Below are 21,289 nucleotides of genomic sequence, written 5' to 3'. Positions count from 1 at the left end.
ATTGAGAGGGATAATGCTCTTGGAACCAACACGGGGATATTTCAGTCGCAAGCAGAGGCAAATACATGAGATTCTGAAAGAAATGTGGATGTGGAGGATGATCAGTGCTGGCAGGAGTGGGAATAGGAAGCAGGTGACCAACACTTCTAATGAGAACATATAATGTGTCAGACAGCACCTTGCAACACAACCAAGGGAAAAAATACTAAAGGCAGAGACTTCCAAGTGCTGTGGGCCAAGGTTTTAACATCCAAATATATCTCACCAGAGCTACACACTCTGTATTCATCCCCAAACAGGAGAGGCAAAGCAAATAGCAGGATCATGAAAATTATTCAGGCAAGGTGGGATGGTGGGAATTATAGGATGAACCAGAGCAAAGAGTGGAAAGGGGTTATTAAAAAAAATACCCAAAACATTCAAATCAGGTGAATGAATCTCAGTGCAGTAAAACTGAAAGGAAAGGTGGTGGCTATGGAGTCTTTGGGAACTCTATCAGCTGCTAAAGAGAAAAACTGAAAAACACAGAATCACTAACAAGCCCTCAACCCCAAAATGTCAGTGGATGAAGAGGGTAATTTTGAAGGCCACTGGATATATTGCAATTACACCAGCTGAGGAAATGACCTAAAGCATTTTGATTGAACATCTGAGATTTGTGAAAACATCACTGGGGGAGATCTGTGACTCTCAGATGTGAAATGTCTGAACCACCAGTAAAAGAGGGCACAGGGTGAAATCTCTGGGGCAGCAGGTACCTGGACAAGGACAAGGAATTCTTCCAGCTTGCAATGAGCTCTAGCCTGGCCTGCAGGGAATGAAGATGCTCCCACACATGCCCAGGATATTTCAGCTAAAATAAAAATCTTTTTTTTTTTTTTTTAAATGTGAATCAGGGGCAGCAGAAACTGAGATTGAGGCTCAGCCTTGGGAACGTCATGTGGAACAGACATTCCTTCACACCCCTAACAGCTACACAGCTGAAGGGCTCCATCCTAAACCTGCTGGAAGCTGAAAATCCAGCCTGGAATGACAGCACCGTGCCAATGTCACCCTCCTGCCCCTGACGTCAGGATGTGGTCACCCCTTCTCCAGCTGTGGGGAGCTGCATCTTCCCAATCTGCATATTCATAAATGCCAGGGGTAGTTCTGCTCTGCCTCTGCCAGATGGGATGGCAGGGTTTCAGTTGGCTCCACTGCCGATTCTCATTCCCCAGGAATAAATGCAGGCTGCCCACATCTCTGATTGTTCTTACATCTCTCCAGCACTGCTGAATTCCCACGCTGGGGTCAGGGCTGTGACATCCCCACTCTGGTTTGGATATTGTCCATCCAGGTTCCCCCTGTGAGGATCCTCTGCTGGTTATGAGCAAACCCAGCTTCAAGAACCTTCAAGAAAAGCCACTGGAGCTTTTCTGTTCCTTTCCATCCAAAGTGGGTGGATTTGGGAAGCTCCTCTGCAAGCACTTCCACCACACTTGGGTTGGCATTTTTTTCCCTCTCTCAATTAAAATAAAACAGCAGCTCCTGGCAAATCCAAGAGATGAAGGAAATCTGTCTGTGCTGGAGAGGGGGGTATCACCAAATCCTTTATCTCTAGCAAGGAAAAACCACAATTACAACAAAAACTTAGTGTTTTCCTTCAGATTACATCTCTTGAGCTGCCAAAATCAAGCCTCTGCCTAAGCCAAGCTGTTCTTACCAGACAAAGTTTCCTTCCCAGTTTGGGATGAGCCTTCAATGCAGTTTTTCCTCAGTGTTTCACAGCTTTTTGGTAGGAAAACTTACCTGGCTCACTTCCTGTTGGGCTTGGATGTGAATCCCTGGGGAAATTTAGCCAGAAGATCATCAAGCAAGAGACTCTATCACATGAAACAGCAGAGACAGTGGCCCAAATGAGTGGGGAAAACACAAAGACCACATGAAAGTGGTACCTGTGGAGTCATTCAGCCATCCCTTGCTCTGATTTCAACCTCTGTGGCCTCCAGACAATGTGTTCAGAGTCAGCTCTGGGAATCAGGTGTCTGCACCCACATTTTGGTGGCCAGGCTGGCACAAGTCACACCTCTTGGAAAAACAGAGAGGTTTTTTTCCACCATTCCCACTCCTGCACGCTGAGACCTGCTGAAGACCCACCTGGGCCAGCTCTGGAGCAGGAAGGATGGCAAGACCTGGAGAAGGTCCACCTGGGGAGGAGCTGTGTGACAAGACAGCTCTGGAACATTTGCCATGGCCTGGCAAAATAGAACAACCAAGGAAACCCTCAAAGGTCTCCTGCAAAAGTTCCTCTCAGCAGCTCCAGGGAGCTGAGTGTCAGCGCTCTGAGAAGCTGCCCCGGAGGCTGGAGATCCAATTAAACAACTAAAAACACTCCTGCTAATCACCCATCAGCTTCTGAGTCACTTTGGCACAAGTGAGAAAGTAGAAGTTAAAGAAAAGAAATGGGTTTACCCTCGTTTTGAAGGTGGTGGGGGTGGCTGTTATCCTAACCTGACTTCCTTGGCCAGAAATTTCTCAGTGGACAAGTTTTAATTTACCTCCACAGCAAGGAGGGAAATATCAGAGTGCTCATCCCTGTTTTGCTCTGCTGTTTTGTCAGGATTACAGATGGCCTTTTGTTCAAGGAAAAGGGTATTTTTATTTTTCCTACAGGAAAATTAAGATCTCAGCTATTCCACAATACCTGGAGAGCTGGTCAGGTATTATTACAAGCTGCTTAAATGCTGGAAAATTCAGGATAAAGTTGTTATCCTGGCCAGTTCCTCTTCTTTTTTTTTTTTTTCTCCTTCTTTTTTTTTTCCTTTTAATTAAAAAAAAATAATTACAACCCATTTAACTGCAGCTGACAATGAACACTTAGAAAAATAACAGTTCCAGGCGAAGAACAAACATTCTACTCATCCCTAACAAATCTATGAGCAAAAGTCAATATGAAAGTAACAGTGACACATTTAAAACAGGATTTCTATTCTGCTTTTAAATCCTCTTAGGTTTTGGTGCAGATCAAAGTAAAGAGAAGGAAAAGATCCATGCAAGAAAATTAGAAACCCTTCTTGGGTCAAAAGTGCATATCCTTGGGCAAAGGCAACAAGGGACAGATTCAGTGAGAGGTGAGTTCAGAGCCAAATGCACACTTTTGATATGAAAAAATACAGATTTATCTTGAAGTAGGACACAGACCTCAAGATGTGCACGGAGAAGTCTTCTGGAAAGATTTATTGCTCACATATCCCTTCAAATAATTTAAAGCATGCAAACATCAAAATGGGGCTCATCAATACGTTTGCAGAGAGGGCCTTGGGACAATTAATCAGAATTAATTAATTTCAAAGGAATAAATCAGTTTGTGCTGCCCCACTCTGTGGGTGTACCCTCCTTCCAAACTAGGGTGTTCCACTTAGCTTGAGAGCCTTTTTTCCCAAATAATCTCATCTGAGCTAATCTCATTGCAGTTTGGAGGAGCAGTTGACTGGAAATGCAATGGAAAGAGGACCAGAAGAAAAATAAAATAATTTGTTGAATCATAATCCCTCCAGGTTTTTTTGCACTTAGGGTTGGCTTTGCTGACTGTTGTGTTCTGGAAAAAGGGAAGTAAATAGTGAAGTAAAACTGATTAATTCTTCACTGCTGCACTCCATGCAATGGAAATCCAACCCAGTCTTCCAGACTCCATGGCTGTCCACCATCCCACTCCTTGCCACCACAACCTCAGGAGATCTACCAGGAAGAAGAGCCAAAGTTTTGCCCCTGGGGAAGATCAGGGGAAGATGTTACACCCCTTGCTCAGTGCTGCTGAGGCTGGACCTGGAAAGCAGGGTCTTCCCCCTGGAAAATAGAGTCTTCACCCTCTCACCACTTCAAGAAGGCTGTGAGGGAACCAAACAGGTCCCATGGAGGACTTGGAAGATGGTTAGGGATGAGGAAGGATGTCCTGCAAAGAGAATCTGGGGAACTGAGTCCACCCCAGTTTATCCAGCACAGGAGGGACACATTAAGGAGCTTTTTTGCCTGTTGTCCCATGTGTTTTCACGTTCAAAGAATGACCAGACCTGCAGACCTCCCACTCCCAGTGCCATCTCTACCTTCTTCCTTCACACATTGTTCAGCAAGACTGATGTGGCCCTTCCTCCATCTCCACTCAGACACACACCAATCCCACACCTGGACTTTCTTTCAGGACCAACTTCCAGATCCTTGCACTCCTACCACAAGCCACAGCTGAGTCATGGCTGCAAAGTCACCTCCAAGACATGGATTAAATATCCCTGGTGTGGGGAAACCTCAGAGGGAATTTAGCAACTGTGAGTCAAGGAGATGGAATTCAATACACCAGGTTTCATTAAAAAAAAAAAAAAGTCTGAGCCTAATTGCAACATATTTTAAATTTATGGAAATGTTAAAAAATGCATGAAATCATTTTAGCCCTTATTAGAGGAATATATTCATGTCCCATTATTTGAACTTCCCCTTTATCAGGAGATACTTCCCAGCCTTTGAAGACAGTTGAACTTTCCTTAGTTATCTGACTAGTCAGAGGAGTTATTCAAACACTCCCTACTCTGAATTTGAAATAAAAAGAAGGGAATAATTATAATCAACCGTTTGCTCGCGTTTGTTGAGCTGAGCTGCATCTGCAGTTGGTTTTTCCTCTTCATCCCCCTCTCCACTCAGCTAAATCAAATGAAGAACTGAGGATGAAAGTGCTGGAGGTTCACCAGCTCAACCCCTCAATATCTGACTGGTGTGGACACTCTGTCTGCTGTTCTCTGGAGAAGAGGACCTGGAAGGAGGATGCATTACAGGAGGAGAGTGGACCACCCACAGAAGCCTTTTCCTGACTCAATCCCTGTCTAACAGCCAGATCTTTCTCCACATCTTATCACTGGAGGCTTCCATGTGTAAAAGAAAGAGGCAGGGTCACTGCTCTTGACCTAAACCAAGCAGAAGCAAGATTAACATCCCTCTTAGCTTTAATTATTTGGGATAACTGAAAAAAAAAAAGCCTGTAAGGACCTGGCAAATTTACCACTAGCATATGAAAACCTGATGTGAGCCTGCTTATAGATTCCTATAAATTCTTTGGGCTGAAGCTCTGGAAGGTGTAGGAAGACTGTGCCAGCACGTGCATGCGAGACAGGCAGGGACGGGCAGGGCCATGCACAGCCGAATCCACACATTCCCCTGGGCTTTCTGCTCCAACACAGCTTCCCCAAGCTTCTGGAACGCCCTCCATTCCTTATGGGGGTGAGGCCAACCTCCTCCTCCTCCTCCTCCCGGGAAGGCCCCACACGTGCAAGGGAACATGCCTCCACTTACTATTGCAAGCCTTCCTATTGCACAGCCGTCCTTCCTCCAGGACTCCCTCGCAGGCCAGGCCCTCGTTGGGAAGGGGCTTGCAGGAGCGCATGCGGGTCTGCAGGCCTCCCCCGCAGTCCTTGGTGCAGTCGCCCCAAGCCGACCATGAGTTCCAACCACCTGGGCGAAATCCAGAAAAGCCTCTGTGAGAGCTCAGCACCCAGGGAGTGCTGGCCTGGCAGAACCTGCTGTGTAGCTGCTGCCAGGACCTGAAACTGGGGTGTCTTTAGAGGTGGTGGGACTGGACACTGTGGGGTGGTCCAGAAAGTCAAGAAGGGGAAGGGAGAAGCGTTGCCTTTGCATTGATTTCTCTTCAGTTTTTCCTCTTTCCAGAGTTTAAGAAGCGTTTGGACAACACCTTTGATTACATGGTGGGGTTCTCGGGGCTGTCCTGTGCAGAGCCAGGAGTTGGACTTCAGTGATCCTAGGGTGGTCCCTTCCAACTGAGAATATTCTATGATTCTATGATTCCAACTAATCCTGCTCTTCCTGTGCTTACTATGGTAAAGAGCTCCCCTCTGAACAAGACTCTCTGCCCATTTTGTGTCCTGTTGGCTTCTAACCCCAGAAGACATGAGCAAAAAACACTTCAAGGTACAAATCCACCATTGGTGAGGTTGTACCTCCTCAACACACGATGTGAAGACAAGGCAGATGGGAAGGGATAAGGGTGAATTGGGCACTGGAATTGTCTACCCAGGGAGATGGTGGAGTCACCATCCCTGGAGGTGTTTAAAAAAAGACTGGGTGTGGCACTCAGTGCCATGGTTTAGTTGACGAGGGGATGTTAGGTCATTGGTTGGACATGATGATCTCAAAGGTCTTTTCCAACCTAGTTAATTCTGAGATTCTGTGGATTCTCCCACTCCTATTCCCCCCAAAAAAGACATTCCCTTTCCCCACACTGCAAACCCCACCAGCTACAGAGGCACTGCTGTCAAGGACAGCTTTGGGGGGGAATAACATAGGAATGACATTCTCCTCCAGCACCCTTCACAGAGCCCATGAGGAGCATCCTGTGAGCACCATAAGATGAAGGTCCATTTTTGGCTCCCCTCCCCAGCCATGCTCAGTGTTGGTGTCAGCAACACTCAGCTTTCCCCCTTGTACCACCAACTACAGCTCTGAAAACTGATGGATCCACCTGGCTGCAGAGATGATCCTTAAGTGAGGAAATTCTGAGCCTCTGCAGCCTTCTCCACCCTGAGTATTTCCAGCCTCCTGCCAAGAACATCCATAAATGCTGATGGCAGGATGGACTGTTGAAGACCATCTGAATCTGGCTCGCCTCCCACAGTTCAAACTCCTGCAGGGAGCCCAGCAAGGCTGAGTTTTGGGTTGTAAAAAGACAGCAGGGGATTATCCAATCCTTTCAGGTGATGGATAAGCTGTCACATCCCTCAGTGGTCAGTTCACTCCTCATCGGGCGCATGCAGCAATCTAAAATCTGCTGAAATAAGCCTTGGCTTGACTGTTCTGCTCCATCGTTTGTCCACCTCATGGGGAGGAGCAGAGGTGGCCCCTCAGCCCAGAGGTGGCCACTTTCACATGGCTGCTTTTCCTGCTGTGAATTCTCTCATTACCCACGGCTACCCTTGGAGATGTTTCAGGTCCAGGGAACTCAGCTGTGTGCTGTTCTCAGGCATAGATAAAGATAATGAGCTAAAGATGCAGGGGTTTTTCTTTGAAGCCAGGAAACACTGGGAAAATTCTTGGGTTTTTTAAATAAAAATGAAATAAATCCCCTCCATTCTTTTTTTACCCCTTGCCAACAGTTAGAGGATTCAGAGATGCAGATGATCCAGAGACTCAGCTGACTCAGCCTCCCTGAATTGCTATTTATGAGGAAATCGTGGCTGTACTCTGAGCTCTGGGCTCTGCTGGTCGCTACACACCCTGGACAGGACACCAACCCTCTCTGGGAAAATGAGACCAACTAGGTCCCAGATCAGAATTTTGGGACGTTATCAGCACCCCCTTGCACAGGGATGGGCAAATATTCATCCACCTCCACAGCAAAAACCCACGAGTTTATACTCTGCTACCACCAGCCTGGCTGTGGTTTAACTTTTCCTCCCAAGACAGGGTGAAAATAAACGCAGGCTTAGCAACATTCCCACTGCTGATGACCATTGAAGCTGCTCAGATACTTAAAAATGAGAATAACATGGGAAAATGGAGCAGGATTGAAATGGAGGGCAGTGAATCTGCCAGTAAAATGCCCAGAGCTCCTGGCAGCAGCGTGGAGGATGGAGTTGTTACTGACACAAAGCAAATATTTGACCTTCAAGAAGACTGTCTCTCCCTCAAAAGTCACTTACTCTGCTGGTTCCTTTTCTAAACAGCATGGAAACACAGGATTGTCTTCCATTGCCTGATGGGAGACAGATTGTGTTTCATTTGCAAGAGAAACCATCGGCAGAATAGGAGGTATCCCAATGCCTGGCTCGAGCTGATCAATAGGAGATCTGTAACCAGACACGTTTAGGAGATAATCAGCTCCTGGCTTGCCCTTTTCAGGATGTCTTTCCTTACACTCACTCCCTTGCAGACTAGGAGTGAGGCTGGGGGAAGGGAGAAAGCAGCTCCACACAAGTTTTGGCTTGGATTGTGATTTATTTGGGATGCCTTTTTTGAGACAAAATGCATAATTGCTCCAGTGTCTTTAGAAGTTATTTTATATTGTTTTTGTAAGCAAAATATGGACCCAGACTCACTGGCTGTTGTGGTGTCCCCAGTTTGATGATGGGTTTTTCAAACAGTTCTGCATTTCAGGATATGACCTATTATGATATTGATCCCCTAAAATGTACACAGAAATAGATGCTGCCTGGTGTCAATACAGGAAAGTCAGGGATAATGAAGGTGCCAGAGTTTGACTTCTTACATCACAGATTCATGGAATGGGCTGGGTTGGAAGGGACCTGAAAGGACATCCTGTTCCACCCCCTGCCATGGGCAGGGACACCTTCCACGAGACCAGGTTGCTCCAAGCCCTGTCCAACCTGCCTTGGACACTTCCAGGGATGGGGCAGCCACAGCTTCTCTGGAAAACCTGTACCAGGGCCTCACCACCCTCACAGGGACGAATTTCTTCCTGATATCCAACCTAAACATTCCTTCTTTCAGTTTGAAGCCATTCCCCCTTGTCCTGTCACTCCAGACCTTTGTAAATAGTCTCTCTTCCCTGTAGGCTCCTTCACAGGCTGGAAGACTGCAATAAAGTCACCTTGAAGCTTCTCTTCTCCAGGCTGAACAATCCCAATTCTCTCAGTTTTTCCACACAGTAGAGCTGCTCCATCCCTCTGATCATCTTGGTGCCTCCTCTGGACTCAGTCCAACAGCTCCATGTCCTTCCTGTGCTGGAACCCAGAGCTGGTGGCAGCTTGCAGGTTTGGCCTCACCAGAGCAGACTAGAGGGGTAATTCTTACTCTGCTTACCCTCAGCCAAAAAAAGATAAAAACCGTCATGATCCCAAATCCTTAACTGGAATGAGATCAGTTTATGAGGCTGAGCAGAGATAACTTCCTTCCTCTCCTTACTTCTCAGTTTCCATCCCATTTGTGAGTACTAAAGAGGAGCTAGAGAAGTACCAGGGCACTTAGTAAATCAACAGAGGCATTTACAGCCAAGACAAAGGTATTCCCCACTTTATGGAGCAGTCCTTTTTTATCATCAGGTTGTACCATGGTCCTGACAAATTAAATGCTGCATGTTATTTATCTTGTTTATTGGCTGCCAGATAAACCTTTTGAAATCCCCCTTCTTTTCCTGGGTCTGGTCCTTCACTGCTTCAAGTGATTTGTCTTTTTTAGTGGAGCTGTAAAGAAGTGGTTAAGGGTCTATTATATGAAGTTATTCCCATCCCACCTTTCAGGGGAGGGAAATGCTGTGCCGTGAAGAAAACATGGAGTTCACTGCTGCATTTGGCTTCTGGAAAGGAGTGGCTGAGGGAGTTTGGGGGGCTCAGCCTGGAGAAAAGGAGCCTGAAGGGAGACCTTACACCTCCCTACAACTCTCTGACAGGAGCTTGTACTGAGGCGGGTGTCAGTCTCTTCTCCCAGGTAACAAGTGACAAGATGAAATGGCCTCAAGATGTGCCAGGGGGAGTTTTAGATAATAAATTTGGAAAGAAAATTCTTCACAGGAAGGGTTGTCAAGAATTGGAACAGGCTGCCCAGGGAAGAGGTGGAGTCACCATCCATGGAATTGCTCAAAGAACACATGGTTGTGGCACTTGAGGACATGGTTTAGTGGTGAACATGGTGGTGCTACATTGGCAGCTGGGCTTGGTGATCTTAGAGGCTTTTTCCAACCTGAACAATTCCATGATTCTATGAAAAGAATGATCTACAGTGGGTGTGGAATGATCTGCAATGGTTGTGGAATGATCTACAATGGTTGTGGAATGATCTACAATGGCTGTGGAATGATGTACAATGGTTGTGAAATGATCTGCAATGGCTGTGGCATCACACAGATGCTTTTAGCCCAATGCAGAAGCTGCAGAAGGGCCATGAGTGCTATGTGATCACTGCAGAGGCCACACAGCTGCCCCAGCTCTCAGTTCATCACTCAGTCTCCACTTGTTGAGCTGACACAGCCTCCCCACCTTCTTTGAAATGTTCATCCCACTACACAATCCCTTGCTCTGCCCCTTATTCCATTTCGAGCATAAGGTTGGATGTATTTTTGATGCTGGGAAGTGAGTAAAGCACATGAAACGCAGTGCAGACTCTGAAGTTAATGGGACCTTTTGCAGAGAGTCCCTTTTACCCCTGGAGTCCCATTCCATGAGCTCTCAGCAAACTGCTGCTCCTGCTGATCGATGCAGGTTGAGTTGCCATCTGTCCTTAATCCAGAAATAATGAGGCTGCTGCAACTGCTCTGTAAAGGATTTTTGCTTTTAAAAGGCACTGACTCCTCTGAAGGTCACACACCCAACCCGTTCTCACTTAGTGAAGTTTTTCTCAGCTACAGCCTCACAGAACCACGGATTTCTCTCACTTTGCCCCTTATTCCCCTAAACTGGAGGTTCCCATCACAACCAGCAGCTCTCACCTTGATCACACAGCAAGGTTTAACTTGGATTTTTTTATTTTTGGAGATCAGCCCAGGCTCCTAGAACGTGTTTTAACAAAGGTGGTTGTTACATCCAAGGCTCGTGGCTGGTTTGAGTGCCCATCATTCAGAGAGGCCTTTAATCCAGTTTCTAAAGAGTTTTTTGATCTTCCTCAGTCAGTTCTGATCATGATCATGGACTAAAACAAATTACTTTTCATGCAAGGCTGACCCAATGCATTCTAATTCTCCGGTTAAATGGAGAAAATTCCAAGATGGTTTACATCAACCAGCAAGCTCATATTTGGAATTTCTTGTGCTGAATCTTAAGCAGAGATGCCAAAAGAATGGGTCTTTCCTACTGCAAATTAACTGAGAGGGCTCCACTTAGACACCTCATCCAAACACCCTTGATCTTTGGGAAGACTTGCATCCTGATCCGGAGTTTATCTTTGCAGCTGACAGCTGCAATGTGTCTCAGATGCCAGTCAGTCAATCATGCCTTTTAATTTAACAGCAATCCCTTAAATTAGATGACAGTGACAACAGCAAAAACTAAGGAATCAACACGAGACAATCAATAGAGCACAGCAAAAGGGGCTTTGCTGACACTCTACATCCACCATCAGTTTTGGGGTTTTTTTTATTTAGCCTCTCACTGACGCCAGCTGAAGACACGTCTTGTTGGCAGCTGTCTCCAACTCGGCAGGTCAGGGCATTTTGTGTCTGAAAAACATGTCCAGACTGCAAAAACCCCACCACAGCTCTGTGTGCTACCACTGGGAATATTTGTAGTGGAATTTGTATCAGTTTCTGAATCATCTCAATTAGCAAATGAGTGGGAAAAAAAATGTAATTTCTTATGCAAATAGGGGGGAAGGATACTGAAGGGAGATGGAGAGTGAGATTGTCTTATACCATCTGAATCCTAAATTTGTTACACAATGGGGTAAGTGAGGGAGCTGATCCTTTATCACTCTCCTTTCTACTGTGCTGGAAAACAGCAAGTCCAGAAGGGGCTATTTTGAAGACAACCTTCTATTACACCAACCAGTGATTGTTCCCTGGAAAGTCATACATTCAGTTTGTTCTTTCTGTGGAAAAAAGGAGAGAAATCTTTCAGGAGGATGTCCCCTCCTCATGTCCCATACAATGAAAGTCTGCAGCAGCACAAGTGAGTTGCTCCAGTGGTTTCTCCTCTGCCTTTTCCAAAATAAATCCTGTGTAACACTTTGCTGTTTTGAAGATTGGGCACATTAATATCAAAAGCGATGCCCCAAGTTCCCCAAAAAGCAAAATCATTCATTGCCAGGACATGCGGTGAGAGGAAAAGGGGGAATGATTTTAAGCTGAAAGATGGTAGATTTAGATTAGATAACAGGAAGGAATTCTTTACTGTGAGGGTGATGAGGCCCTGACACAGGTTTTCCAGAGAGGCTGTGGCTGCCCCTGGATCCCTGGAAGTGTCCAAGGCCAGGTTGGATGGGGCTTGAAGCAACCTGGGATGGTGAAAGGTGTCCCTGAACAAGACAGAGCACTTGGAACAAGTTGATCTTTAAGACCACTTGCAAGCCAAACCATTCTGTGATTGTTTGACTCTCCTCCATGGAAAGGAGGTGGGTGAGGGGAGAAAAATTAAAAATACGCATTAAAAGTTCATGAGCCGCCAGGGCAAGATAACCAGGGGCTGGCTGCTGCTTGACTTTTCCAATATTGGAAGTGAGGGGTGTCAAATGAAACTATCAGGAAGCAGGTGCAAAACCAGTGAAGGACATAATTTACAGAAGCAGACTGGTGTCAAATGATGTGATGCTTTCCCAGCAGGAAAAAGCACCAAAGCTTCCATGAATATAAAACATAACTGGGGAAATGCATGGAAGACAAACCCATAAATGGTAATAGATACAAACCCAGCAGCTCTTGTGCAGAAGTTCCCTGGGTTTCAAGCTGCTGAGTTGTACAACCATTAAAGCTGGAAAGGACCTTCAGGATCATCAAGCCCAACCTCTGACCTTATTGATGAAACCATAGCACTCAGTGTCATGTCCAATCATTTCCTGAACACTTCCAGGGATGTGAACCCATCCTGGCCCTGGGCAGCCCATTCCAATGTCTGAAAACCCTTTCAGTGAAGTTCTTCCTGATGTCCAACATGAATCTCCTGACACATTCTCTCTCTTCCTGCTGCTGGTTGCTTGGGGGAAGATGCTGAGCCCACCTGGCCACAACCCTTCAGGCTGGATAGGTGTTGTATGTTTGTCTTACTCTGCTATTTTCCCTTGGTAGACACTGCTAATGAGAGGATGTTGGGCCAAAATCCCCCTGATCTGGTGAACAAGATGATTTCTGGTGCTTTCCCAGTTGCTTGGCCTCTTCCTACCATTTAACACCATGACTCTTCTTCATGGAGAAGTGGTCAGGGCACAGCTCAAGTTCAACCCAGTATTTCCCACCACCACTCCAAAATCTGCTCAGGCCACTCACTTCTGGGTACCCAAATAAATGAGGTGATTTTTCAAAGCTGCTGAGTGGCCAAAGCTGTCACTGATTCAGCACTGACAAGCCCCTGAAAATGAAGGTAACAAGGTCAAATGTGGACAAGCCTTTAGGACCAGCTTCAATCTCTCCCTGCTCCACAAATCACTTAAAAAGATGGAAATAAGGCCAGTGTGCAGCTTTCAAGGAAACCCAGCATAAAGCTGTGCTTATTACATGAATCCCTGCAAATGAAACACTAGGGATAAAAAGAGATTATTTGTGTGGAAATGGTGGGGGAGGTGGGCAGGGAAATGAGAAAGGGAATGTTTAGTCTGGAACGGGAGATCAAATAAAACTGTAGAAGAATCTTCCCATAAGAAAGCCACAGAGGCCTAATCACTTAGTTCATTTCAAAGCAGAGCAGGCAAAATATCAGAGAAGAGACGTGAAGAGAAATCCAGCCTGCACCACCGGGGAGGAATGAAATGCTTTCCCGCCCCTGAACCTCTCTGAAGTCGTATAAATCACACCAGAGCTGCGCTCGAGCTCTGTTTGCTTCTTCACATTGCTGCAGACCCCAGAGCAAGCACAGAGGGGACACTTTAGTGCAAAGCACAGAGGGCAGCCCCTTGTGTGTCTCCCCAGGGTGAGGAATATATAATCTCATCCAAATCTGACTGTGCAGCCCAAGCTGAGTGAAACCTTTCCTGATTCCAGTGTCACTGTTTTCATAGAAGTAAATAAAAGGAGAGCATTTGTGAAATGGCATTTCGTGTCTTTAAATGATCTGTTGGGGATGAGGTTTAGTGGTGAGCTTGGCAGTGCTGGGTTAGTGGCTGGACTTGATGATCTTAAAGGGCTTTTCCAAATTAAACGATTCAATGATTCTCTGTTCCATCTCTCCTGCTCTGAAGGGCCTTGGCTTCCACATATAAAACCCTTGCAGAACACTGCATAAACCCATAACAGCCATGAAATGCTCTAACACCCAGAGCTCTGCAAGCCCGTCCAATTCCATCGTGTTTCCTGGACAGCATTTCCACCTGAAGGATTTCTGTGGTCCCCAAGACCACAGTTTCTCACATCTCCACGAGCTGTGCCACATTTCTCATCACAAGAGCACTGCAAGGCAGGGCTGAGCCATCATTGCTGCTGCAGGATGAACTGGGGAGGTGCTGTAAAGATAAAAGACTTGCCCACAGTATCTTTACAATACTAAGAGAAGTTCAGCTCTCTTCAGGTGAACGTTTTCCAGGAGGACAGAGAGAAAATCACCCAGGGGAACAATTCAGGAGCCAAGTGTCCCCCCCTCAGAGCAGTTTTGATGAGGAGATCACATAATTTGTGTTTCCCAGCACTCCTGGCTCCTCAAACTGCTCCCAAGATGGAGCCAGAAAAGCAAAACGCCAGCCCAAAGCTGAGGCAGCACCTTAGCACTATTAAACCAAATATTTTATCATGTTTTGATAGGCACAGCCAAACCCTCTTCATACTGAGATGTCAGTGATGTGGATTTTGCCTGGGAGGGCAGGCAGAATGGTTGGGTTGTGCTAACACTTGGGTGAGGTGAGGGAAAATTTGGGGCAAGTTAAATCATAGAATCCTAGAATGGTTTGATCTGAAGGGACCTTAAAAATCATTGAGTTCCAACCCTCCTGCCATGGGCAGGGACACCTCCCACTAGAACAGACCAAGGCAAGATCCTGTAAAATTTCCAGGATTTCAACTTAATATGATATTTTCTATCCTACAGGTAATAAATGCCTTTAAATATTTCCTTTTTTAACACCTTTGGGGATAGCATGTCTAAAAGGGAAATCCTTTCCAAACACAGTGGGGTTTGGGATCATAAAATCATAGATTTTTTTGAATGGTTTGTGTTGGACAGGACCTTAAAGATCATCCTGCCATGGCCAGAGACACCTTCCACTAGACCAGATTTCTGAGAGCCTCATTAAACACAGATTTGAACACTTCCAGGGATGGACAGACACATCTTCTCCAGGCTAACTTTACCAGGGCCTCACCACTCTCTGAACACAGAATTTCTTCCTAAATTCCCAAATTTCTTCAGTCCAAGGAGAAGTCAGAGACACCACTGGAGGCACCCAAATGAGGAGCTGCTTTCAGGCTGCTAATGAGAGTTTTAGGAGGCAGCAGCTGCAGTTCTGCCTCTGGGATAATGATCACGTGGATCCCTTGGCACCAAGGGCAAGAAATCAATATCATCAACCTTTACCAGCATTATAATCACGAGGTTAGTATTGATCTTTTGACATTAAGGTGTGGTATGTGAGTCCTTAGCATCATTGCTGGGAATGTGAAGCTGGAGCACTCTAAAACAGACTGCAGGCACAGCAATTTGCTCACAGAGCCCTCAGAGACCCTGGATTAGAATGAATAAAGCAATTCTCAGCCTGATTTGTAATCAAGCATTCCCAAAGTCGTCACCTTTGCTGTCAGTGGTGGGAGGGGATTATCCACACGTGTCTGTTTTGTCCCTTGGGAGTCCCAGAGCGGCACAAGGAAATGCCAAATGGAATTTGTGTGGTCCTGCAGGCAGCAGACTTGTGGTCTCAGCCTGTGTTTTCAGCCTGAAAACTAAATAGGAGTTAAGCTCTTGTTTTTTATAATTCCTTGATGTAGAACAGATATTATCCAGCTGAAGGTGAGGTCTCCCCCTGATTTCTGCTGTCATCACCACAGAAAGAAAACCTTTTCCCTAATGAAAGCATCTCCATCAGAATTTCTTAACCCTGAGTCTGCTGATCCAGACCCATAATCTTCAGCCCTGAGAGATCAAGGTCTTAAAGGCTTAAAACCCGTTCATTCCTAGAGATAAATCTGATGTAAAATTCCCTTGGTCTGAAGTCCTGCTTAAGAAAAGAAAGGCAGAGAAATGAGTGATTAAATCATCACAGACAAGGAGATGCCACTAAGGCTCAGCATTTACCCAGCAACTCATAAATGACTTTTCCTGTTGTTCCTATTTGCCATTTATATTCCAGCAGTGTTAAGAGGCCTTGAGTAAGATGAGACTCGTTCTGGGATTGGCACTCCATGGGCAAAACAGGCACAGACAGTCCTTGATCCTGAGAGCCTGCATTAGGCAGTGCCTAATTACTGCTGTGATTGGAGCTACCGAGCGAGGGAGGTGGATGTGTGTGGAGAAGGAACACAAGAGTGGGTTTATTAACAGATAGACAGAGATTCAGACTACTTTACAAATTATTGATCCTTCTTAATTGCTAATCATCATGTGCATTAGCTATTTTTTCTCGATGAGGGAAGGCAGACAAACATCCCTGAGCTACATGATTGTCTGAACAGATAGGAGGGTTCTGGGCGGACCAAGGGTGGTGTTTTCCTCCCAGCACATTCTCCAAATTGACTGGGAATTAATGCATATGAGAACAGAGGATGGACACTGCTGGTGGAAGGTTTTCTTGCCTGCTTTTCCCCTTTTGTCACCTTTGGTGCTTGGAGGAGTCAGGAGTTGGGTTATCCTGGATTGCCAGGACAATTCAGAATGAAGAGCCAGTGAACCAGGAGATTCCCTTCCCTGTAACACTCCATGAAACAAGGAACATGGCTAAATCCCTTTTGGATAACCTAATTTCAGCCTTCCAGTAATTAAAGGGGGTTTAGAAAAGAGGGAGAGTGAATTTTTACATGGACAGATAGTGATAGGACAAGGAGGAGTGGTTTTAAAGTAATAGAGGAGAGATTTAGATGACATATTGGCAAGAAATTCTTCACTCAGAGTGTGGTGAGGCCCTGGCAAAGGTTGTCCAGAGAAGCTGTGGCTTCTCCTTCCCTGGAAATGTCCAAGGCCAGGTTGGATGGGGTTTGGAGCAACCTGGGATAGTGGAAGGTGTCCCTGCTCATGGCGGGGGGGAATTCGATGGTCTTTGAGGTCTCTTGCAACCCAAACCATCCTGTGATTCTATGAATTCAACCTCCCCTAGAGATACCGACTGCTTGTCCAGCAATTCTCACTTCACACAAGGCAAACAACCTCTAATAATTAAATCTACCAATTACCCATGACTGCTGCCTGAGGAACTCTGTTATATTATATTTTTCTCTGTGGTCATCTGGGATGGTCCATGATGGCCAAAAGCAGGAAGGATGGTGAAGGATGGATCTGCACTGCCTGGCTTCAGAGGGTTCCAAAATGTCTCAGGTTGGATACATCTTTTTTTTTTTTTTTGGAGCACATCAGTGTGAGCTAAGAGCAACATCTACTGGCCGAGTTGTTTAGCAAGACCAAGAGTAGATCTGGCAGAATCCATGGATTTTACACATCTGTGAGATATTTCCCAAGCACCAGGATTAGGAACTTTCCAGCTGTGCAAGTTGCCACCAAAGCAAATATCTCAGCCCTGCAGACCTGGACTTGGCTTTTATCCATCCCTAATGTGAAAGTTGCTTTTCAAGCCCACTGAGTCCTAGGGGTAGCACATCGTGCTGATGGAAGTATCTGTGTATCTCCATTTCTTCACAGCAAAGTCCTTCTTGCACTTCCCATTGGATTTTCCTGGGATGAAGTGGTCTGAAGGGGAATATCAGCCCATTTGATACCACCAAAATTGCAATAAAATTTCAGTGGGGGATATTCAAGTGGTCTATATATACTCTATATATCCAAAATAAAGGGTCCAAATTTGGAGGCTGAGCCTGTTCTGGTGTCTCCTGGTGGGAGCTAAGAGACTTCAAAGTAGGGGCTCAGCATAAGAAATGGTGCTGGCAAAGCTGGATTATGAGGAAAGATTATAAGAAGGGGCTTCACCCCCAAAACTGTCCAGATGGGTCAAATTAAACTTTGTTATCAGCCCCTGGGGTTTTTTCACAATCCTCAAAAGGCAGTGTGGGAATGTGTGGGAATGAGAGCAAGAAATCAGTGAAAATACACCCAAAAAAGGTTAGGAAAAAAAAGACACCGTGAGTTCATCTTATTAGGAAGAGTGAGTACAAACCCCATGAATAACAGGCATAGCTCATGTTTCAAACCCTGCAGCCTGAGCCATTTGGACATTGACAGGAGAACAGAGCTCTGAGGAACTCCAAATCAATTCCACATAAAACACAATTTCCTCCTCTCACAAGGGACACTTCTCCCCACAGTGCAAGATTTAAAGGGAAGTAAGAGGCAAGCAGCCTGATCTGTATTCTGGGCTCACTGCAAGATCCCAGACCCACCTCTAGAGCCTTGCCAGGTGAGCAACAGCCCAGGTGGTTTGAGAGGTCTGTGGTGCAGAGCTGTTGACTACATAATTAAAGGAGGAAAATAAGAACTCTGAAAATGTAGACTTTATATTTGGCCTTCTTGCCAGAAATGCCCATTTTTCTCCATTGATTACAGGAGACCAAATGACCTCCTTAGACATTGAGGATGCTTTTTGGTCAGAGAAACCCTTCTCTTATCAGGGATGAGAGATGGCAGAGAACCCTAGGAGGTTAAAATGAGCAGGAACTGATGCCTTAAGGATTTTTATCTCCTTTTTTTCATGTATCTGTAATTTTAGTGTATAACTCTGGACTCCATACAGTGTGCTAAAGCTGCTGTTCCCAGGATTTTAGACAAAACAATTCCTCTCAGTTGGAAAATCCAAGAACACTTTGCTGCCTCAGAGCCCCAAAATATGCAAACAACAGTGAATTGGGGAGAGCAAGCTTGGGGTAATTGACATCATCACCTGCAGGTGTAATTGGAGGACAAAGGCCCAATATGTTAATAGACAGGATTTATAAAATGAGAAGAACTCATAACTTGCTGTCCATTTTGGGTGTAGCCTATTGAGTAGGCTGAATGCACCAGAAAGCCTTCAAATAATTAATCTGCTTTTTATTCTCCTAACTTTGTCTAGCCTCTGTTTCAGGTAAGCCCTATCCAGGCATCAGAACCACAAGCCAAAGCTGTATAAAACAACCCTGCCTGCTGCAGGCAGGTGGTGAACTCGCTCTATGCAGGTGCCTTTCCTGATCCTGCTGACTCCTGGGGACATCCAGCTGTCCCTCTGGTCAGTGTCCACCCCTGCAGGTGCTCCTTGCAGACCAAACAGAAATCAGGGCATCTGAGGGGTGCAGGGAGCTGTGCCCTCTGAAGAAACAGGACCAGCAGCATCAGAGAACTCTGGAAGTCTGCTCAGCCTTGTCAGAAATCTCATGCATGACCTCAGAAGAGTCATCTTCCCTCTGCCTGATTTCCAGGGAGGGATTGTCTCTGATAATGATGGGAAATACGATGACACAGGAAGGTGCTGAAACTGGGAAAGACAAATTTTGCTCTTTGTGGCCAAGATCTGTGGCTATAGATCCCAGCTGGAGACAGCTTGTAGTTTTACCAAGCCTGGTGTAACCCAAAATCCCCACCAGATCCCACAGTCTCAAACTTATCCAGAAAGGGACTAAAACCAAACCCATCTCTCTGGACAGCTGTGCCCACATAGAACAGGTAAGACAGGTAAGGAAGGTTTATCTTCTGCTTGATTCTGGACCATAGATGATGGCATGGCTGAGTCCCTGTTGGGCATTTGCAGGATTCCCTAAATAGGGAGGACAGGAAGGTTCTCACAGGGAAATGGATCACTCAGCTCATCCAAACTGCCTCCAGGGGCAGCACAGGCTGGGGTTTGACCCAATGCCAAAGAGAGTTTAACAGGACCAGGAGGATTAAGATGGTCTTTAAGGCTCATTTTACCTCTTCTTGAGGATACCAGGCTTTATCCAATGTTTTGTGGTGATTTCCATAACTTCCCCTGGTTTCATTCACAAGTTTCTAGACAAGTGCAGCACTTGTGGGAGAACAGGGAATGGCCCTAGGGAGTCTGAGTCTTCCTCCACTCTCTGCCAGAATATTCTCCTAGTTACAGCAACTGGTGCATGGAAAGTTATAATGACAAATGCTCAGGAAAAAGGAGTTCCTCTTAAACCTAAGAAAAAAAAGATAACTCCAGGCTGCAGAAGCCCAGGGGTCTGGTTTCAGCCTGATGCCTCCCGGAAATTATCTATTTCTAGATAAAAAGTAGAATCAAAAAGCTGCATCCAAGCAGATGGGATGGTTCTGATCCCTGGCTGAGCAGGAACACGAGGATCCATGCAGGTAATGCGTGAGCAGAGGCCAAATAAAGAATAGAACAGCAACCCAAGGCAGTAGGGGCACAAGCCTGAAGGGAAAGGTTGAGCTGTGGTGTCTCCCTGAATAATACAAGGCCCAAAATATTCTGTTGCCAGCCTGGGGAACAGACAATTAAAACACTACTTGAAGCAAATGTCTCCTGATTTCTGGCTCAGAATTTCAATTAGGCCGGGAAGGCTTATTGCACTTAAGTGCAGGTTAGTGACATTTCAGGAAGGAGAGATTGATTGGGAGCTGGGTCACAGCTCAGCAGCAGGGATCATGTCTAGGGGCCTGTCCTTAAAAACAATGTGTGATCTCGGCGTGGCATTTTCCTTGTTTAGCTCGTTTATGTTTCCTTTGAGAATGAATAATCCCAGTAGCCAGAGCTGTGTCCCCTCCTTTCAAACGCTGATTTCTTTTCCTACTAATTTTCTTTTTCAAAGTTCTTTAAGCATCCTTAGGTGTCCATGCAGTATTTCCTCTGGCTTTTCTCTTTCCCCTAAGGTGATTAACCTTTTCTTGTCTCAAGAATCAGTTTCTGACTCACAGAAAACTTTTTTCTTACTTTGCAGAGCCACAGAAACCAGGAGAGTGTTGCTACTGCAAATTGCAGGCATAAACAACCTCACTGCAGCTATTCTCTCTGGAAAACAAAGTGGGAAAATGCCCTCAACCAGCTCAAAAATTAAAAAGAATTAATGGAACACATCAAGTGTGCACCAGGGAAAGTCCAGTAGGTGATAAACCCAGGAAGGACAATGCACCAGGTGTGGTTAGAGGACTGAGAGAGCTGCAGTTTTTGGGAGATTTGCATGAGACAGGAGCCAAACGGGGCAGTGGTTGACAAACAAAGATACAGTAGATTTTCCTGCCAAAAGTGAGTCAGAGGAGGAGAAAGGATTTTTTTTAACCATAAAACATCCCCAAATCCATTCATTCCTCACCATTCTCACACACCTACACACAACTGCACAGATTAATAAGAACATTACCCAAAATGAAACCTTCCCAGAAGAAAAGACTCTGGTCTAGCACTTTAACTCCAGCACAGCCAAAAACTCTACGAGGGACACACACTGGGGAGTTGAGAAGCAATACAAATAATCAGATAGGATTAAGTCAACTAGGAGAGATTTAGACTGGATTTTAGGGAAAATTTCTTCACTGAAAGGGTGGTCAGGCATTGGCTGCCCAGGGAAATGGTGAAATCATCATCCCTGCAAGTGTTCAAAAGGTGTGTGGATGCAGCTCTTGGGGACATGGTTCAGTGC

The 21,289-nt window shown here is 45.7% G+C and overlaps 1 protein-coding gene across 10 annotated transcripts in view; it reads right to left on the bottom strand.

The window, feature by feature from the left end:
* The window catches only part of ADGRB1 (adhesion G protein-coupled receptor B1), a 276,988-nt gene that overhangs the window by 150,951 nt on the left and 104,748 nt on the right, over nt 1-21,289 (bottom strand). For 8 of the 10 annotated variants that reach the window (XM_085053675.1, XM_085053680.1, XM_085053673.1 and 5 more), the window contains exon 3: nt 5,317-5,475. The exons of the other annotated variants lie outside the window; for them this stretch is intronic. In XM_085053675.1, coding sequence (XP_084909801.1) covers nt 5,317-5,475 — 159 coding nt within the window. The remainder of the gene's footprint in view (nt 1-5,316; nt 5,476-21,289) is intronic. 10 annotated transcript variants of the gene reach the window in all.

The sequence above is a fragment of the Lichenostomus cassidix genome, chromosome 2 (genome assembly GCF_008360975.1).
Source record: "Lichenostomus cassidix isolate B80296 chromosome 2, HeHo_3.0, whole genome shotgun sequence".
NCBI lineage: Eukaryota > Metazoa > Chordata > Aves > Passeriformes > Meliphagidae > Lichenostomus > Lichenostomus cassidix.
The sequence above is the reverse complement of the archived record's forward strand: the minus strand, read 5'-3'. Positions and strand labels throughout refer to the sequence as shown.